This window comes from Colobus angolensis, unplaced genomic scaffold, assembly GCF_000951035.1.
Source record: "Colobus angolensis palliatus isolate OR3802 unplaced genomic scaffold, Cang.pa_1.0 Scaffold250, whole genome shotgun sequence".
NCBI classification, from domain to species: domain Eukaryota; kingdom Metazoa; phylum Chordata; class Mammalia; order Primates; family Cercopithecidae; genus Colobus; species Colobus angolensis.
This window is the reverse complement of record NW_012115711.1, coordinates 1,801,791-1,807,071: the sequence shown is the minus strand read 5'-3', so window position 1 is coordinate 1,807,071 and position 5,281 is coordinate 1,801,791. Positions and strand designations below refer to the sequence as shown.

Genomic DNA, 5,281 nt, shown 5'->3' with positions numbered 1-5,281 from the left:
CCTCTCTCTCTCTCTCTCTCTCTCTCTCTCTGGTCATTCCCATTCTCAGTATCATCACTTTTTCCTTTTCTTGTCTCTCCCACTCAGTCTCTTTCTCTATCTTATCTTTGTTTCTCTCTGTGCCTCTGTATCTAAGTACCTCTTTCTCTGCCAATTTGTCTGTCTCTCATTCTGGTCATTGTTCTTTTCTGATTCTCTCCACCCCACCAATTCTGCCTCTATTTGTAATTCCCTCCATGCCAACTCCTGTCAGCCTCTGTCCACGCTCCTTGTCTCTGTGGGCTGGTCACTTCGTGGGTGCCTCTCTGTATGTGTCTCACAGTGTCTCTTCTACTCTCTCCCTGTCTGCGCCTCCTTAACCTCCTCTCTGTATGTCGCTATTTCTCTCTGTACAGGTACACATACCTGCCTCATCGTGACATGTCTGTGTATTTGTGTCCCTCTGTGACTCCGGGTACGTGATTATGTTCAAGGGTCAAAGTATATGTGGGCACACGTGTGTCTTCTTTTCTTTGAGACAGAGTCTCGTTCTGTTGCCCAGGCTGTATCTCAACAGTGGCATGACCTCAACTCATTGTAACCTCCACCTCCCAGATTCAAGCTATTCTCCTTCCTCGGCCTTCCGAGTACCTGAGATTACAGATGCCCGCCACCACACCCAGCTAATTTTTGTGTTTTTAGTAGACATGGGGTTTTGCCATGTTGGCCATGCTGGTCTCAAACTCCTGACCTCAAGTGATCTGTGCACCTCAGCCTCCCAAAGTGCTGGGGCTACAGGCATGAATGAGCTGCCACATCCGGCCCTCCTTGTGGTTCTATGTGCGTTGAGGGAGCAGCACTGGGGTGGGTGTGTGGGGGAAGGGCTTGGTCTGCATGCATTTTGACTCTGGCTCTGTCTCTCTAAATGTGCCTCCTCTGGATCTCTGGGTCTGTAGCGTGGGTCTGTGTATGTGTTTGTGGATCTGTATGTGTACTTAAGAGCTATGTGTATGTGTTCCTCTGTATCTACAGCCTTGTCCAGTCTGCTTCCATGTATCTCTCTCTCTGAATCTGTCTCTATCCCTGTAGTGTGTTTGTCTCTCTCATTCTTCCTTTAGGAATACGTCTGCCTCTCTACATACATGGGTTATCTCTGCCCTTCCTATGTCTCCCTCAGCAGATCTCTGTATGCATATCTGTCTCTATGTCCCTTTTGGTGCTTCTGATTGTATCTCCCTCTTTGCATGCCTCCATTATGTAAACTTGTCTCCTCTTTCCATTCCCCACCAACCCTGCCATCTGGCTTCCCAGTGCGTTCTCTGTGTCTTCTTCTGTATCTATCCCGGTACGCATACCTATACCCTCTCAGTGTCTAGCTCTCTCTCCAATGTCTTTCTCACATGGCTTCACATTCTCTCTCTGGTGATCTATCTCTGCCTCTCTCAATTTCCCTACTCCATTCCCATCATCCCTCCCTCAGGAACCTATGTTCCAGAAAGGCCTAGGTTTGATCCTCAGCTCTGCCTTGTCTTACACAAGGCTGGGCTCCAAAAGTCCCTTTGTCCTTCTCTGGGCCTTACTCAGAATTCTCATCTGTAAAAGGTACATGGTCACCCCACCATCCCACAGCTCTGATAGGATGAGATGGTGCCAACTCCAAGCCTGGCACCCTGCATTTGCTCCATGGATCTAATACTCAATACACAGTGATGCCCACCCATCCAAGTTACAAGTCACGAAACCCTTCCTGAACCACTCCTCTCTTCCCCTAAAAGACAACGAAGCTCCCAGGATCCTTTCCCCCAGTGAAGTGTCTGCCCAAGAAAGAAGCCTGGGCCCCATGACCACCCAGCAGGTCTTACCCACAACACCCACACGAATGTGGGTGCGCACTTCACCAAGGCGGCAATAGTTCCCCAGAACCCTCATGAGGTTTTCAGCTCCAAAGCAGGCTTTGCTTTTCAGCAGTGACTCAGAGGCCTGATCTACTGGTACGCTGCAACGATTCTGGGAAAAAAAATGAATATTAAAGAGACATCAGATGGCAGATGAGGTCTGAGCCCAGATTTAACTTTCAGGGCCTCCCTATGATCACTGAGCTCCTCAGCCTGAAACAGAAGGCTTCTCACACAGATCTTGAACACGTGTCACTTCCCCATTCCCCTCGACCGTCTTTGTGTCTCCAGTCTTCTCTGCCCCTGCCTCTGCCTCGACACATGTCACTTGCCTCCCTTGGCAGTGGCCGGATGGCATCCTGGCTCTAGATAGGGCAGGTCTGAGCTCCAGGTCTACTTCTCACAGGCCTACGTCCAGCAAAGCCTGCTTCCCTTCTCCAGGCTTCAGTGCCCTGTGTGCACAACAGGGATGCCCACCCTCCCTACCTGCGCAGGGATGAGAGGGAGCCTGACCCACAGCCTACCCTCCCTCAATTCCTCACACAGGACAAGGCCATCCCAACCTTTACTCCTGATGCCACCTCTTTACTCCTGATGTCACCTCCTCTGCCCAGAATTCCCTCCCTCCTCTTCCCTTACTTTTTTTCTTTGAGACAGAACCTTACTCTGTCACCCAGGCAGGAGTGTGGGGTGCAATCTTGGCTCACTGCAACGTCCACCTCCTGGGTTCAAACGATTCTCAATGCCTCAACCTCCCAAGTAGCTGGGACTACAGGCATGCACCACCACACCCGGCTAATTTTTGTATTTTTAGTAGAGACAGGGTTTCGCCATGTTGGTCAGGCTGGTCTCAAACTCCTGGCATCAAGCAGTCTGCCCACCTTGGCCTCCCAAAGTGCTGGGATTACAGGCGTGAGGCACCGCGCCCAGCCACAGAATTGTTTCCAATATCACAAAATTGGAATTAGCCTATATATCCACCAATAAGAAATAGGTTAAAAAGCTATATCCTAAAAGTGGAATACAAATGAAATAGAGCTGTTAGAAAAGGTGGCTTCTGGCCGGGTGCTGTGGCTCATGCCTGTAATCCAGCACTTTGGGAGGCCAAGGCAGATGGATCACTTGAGGTCACAAGTTTAAGACCAGCCTGGCCAATATGGCAAAACCACGTCTCTAAAAATACAAAAATTAGCTGGGCATGGTGGCATGTGCCTGTAATCCCAGCTACTTGGGAGGCTGAGGCAGGAAAATCACTTGAACCCAGGAGGCAGAGGTTGCAGTGACCCAAGACTGCACCAGTGCACACCAGCCTGGGCGACAGAGTGAGACGTCACCTCAAAAAAGAAAAAAGAAAGAAAAGAAAAGGCAGCTTCTATTTTTGCCATCAAAAAGGCCAAGAAGCTGGGCATGGTGGCTCACACCTGTAATCCCAGCACTTTGGGAAGCTGAAGCAGGTCGATCACTTGAGGTCAGGAGTTCAAGATCAGCCTGACCAACATGGTGAAACCCTGTCTCTACTAAAAATACAAAATTAGCCAGGCGTGGTGGCGCATGCCTATCATCCCAGCTACTCAGGAGGCTGAGGGAAGAGAATCGCTTGAACCTGGGAGGCAGAAGTTGCAGTGAGCCGAGATCGTGCCATCCCACTCTGGCCTGGGCAACAAGAGCGAAACTCCATCTCAAAAAAAATTAAAGTGAAAATTTTAAAAAGGCCAAGAAAATGTAAATAAGGTATCATGTTTCTGAAAAGTTTAACAGTTTAATGCTATCAGATGTTGCCAAGGGTGCAGGAAAAGAGGCCCTCTCACGCATTCATCTACCCCACTGGTGGGAGCATACATTGGTACAGCCATCATGGAGGGTGATTCATCAGTGTCTAGGTAAAGGTAAAATGCAGAAAGGCTATGACCCAGCCACTCCCTTTCTCTACTTCACCTACAAACACACACTTGCCCATGTGCCGAGGAGACATGTGCAAATCTACCCCACTGGTGGGAGTATAAATTGGTACAGCTATCATGGAGGGCGATTCCTCAGTGCATAGGTAAAGGTAAAATGCAGAAAGGCTATGACCCAGCCACTCCCTTTCTCTGCCTCACCTACAAACACACACCTGCCCATGTGCCAATGAGACACGTGCAAGGGTATTTGTGGAAGCCCAGGTTATAACGATTAAAAACTGCAAACTAATTGTATTCAGCATCAAAAAGGCACATGTCTATAGAAAGATGTCCAAGAGAAAAAAAAACTAAGCCACAGAATGATATACATAATACTTCCAACCAGTATTCCCTCTTTATATATACACTTCTATGTATATCCAAAGCACAGAATAACATTTGGAAGAAGGCCGAGTGCAGTGGCTTAACGCCTGTAATCTCCGCACTTTGGAAGGCTGAGATGGGAGGGTCACTTGAGGCCAGGAGTTTGAGACCAGAGTGGTCAACAAAGCAAGACCCTCACCTCTACAAAAATATAAAAGATAAAAATTAGCCTGGCATAGTGGCATGCACCTATAGTCCAAGGTACTCAGGAGGCTGAGGCAGGAGGATGTCTTGAGTCCAGGAGTTTGAGGCTTCAATGAGCTATCATCACACCACTGCACTGAGGCCTGGATGACCAATTGAGACCCTGTATCTAAAATAAAGTCTGAAAGAATAAACACCAAACTGTCAATGGTAGTTACCTCTGGGCATGAATAAAGAGACTAGAATTAGGGAGACTGGTGAAAACGTATTTAAGCTTTATCTGTAGTTAATTTTATTTTTTCTACTTTATTTTTTAATAAGTTTAACATCCAATGCAAAATTGAAAAAAATGTCCCTTAGTATCCAATTTCTCTCCTAGAAGCAATCAGTTTCTGTATTAATATTTTACAATGAATACATATTTCTCTATTAATGATATAATTAGGAAGAACTGTGATTTGTTTCAAAGAGAAAAATGATTGGAGGTATATGTATTTTTTAAAGTTAACAAGTAGTTGGTTGTGCACAGTGGCTCACACCTATAATCCTAGCATGTTGGGAGGCCAAGGCTGGTGGATCACCTGAGATCAGGAGTTCAAGACCAGCCTGGCCAACATGGTGAAACCCCATCTCTACTAAAAAAAAAATATAAAACTTAGCCACAATCCTAGCCACTCTGGAGGCTGAGGCACAAGAATCACTTGAACCAAGGAAGCACAGATTGCAGTGAGCCGAGACAGCGCCACTGCACTCCAGCCTGGGTGACAAAGTGAGACTTTGTTTCAAAAAATAAAAAATAGGAGGGCAGAGCAAGATGGCCGAATAGGAACAGCTCCAGTCTCCAACTCCCAGCGCGAGGGACACAGAAGACCGGTGATTTCTGCATTTTCAACTGAGGTACTGGGGTCATCTCACTAGGGAGTGCCGGACAATTGGTGC

At 47.5% G+C, this 5,281-nt stretch overlaps 1 protein-coding gene across 1 annotated transcript in view; it reads right to left on the bottom strand.

Moving 5' to 3' along the window:
* Positions 1-5,281, bottom strand: part of GNL3L (guanine nucleotide binding protein-like 3 (nucleolar)-like) — a 39,697-nt gene that overhangs the window by 11,672 nt on the left and 22,744 nt on the right. Inside the window, exon 9 of the mRNA XM_011946577.1 lies at positions 1,842-1,986. Coding sequence (XP_011801967.1) covers positions 1,842-1,986 — 145 coding nt within the window. The remainder of the gene's footprint in view (positions 1-1,841; positions 1,987-5,281) is intronic.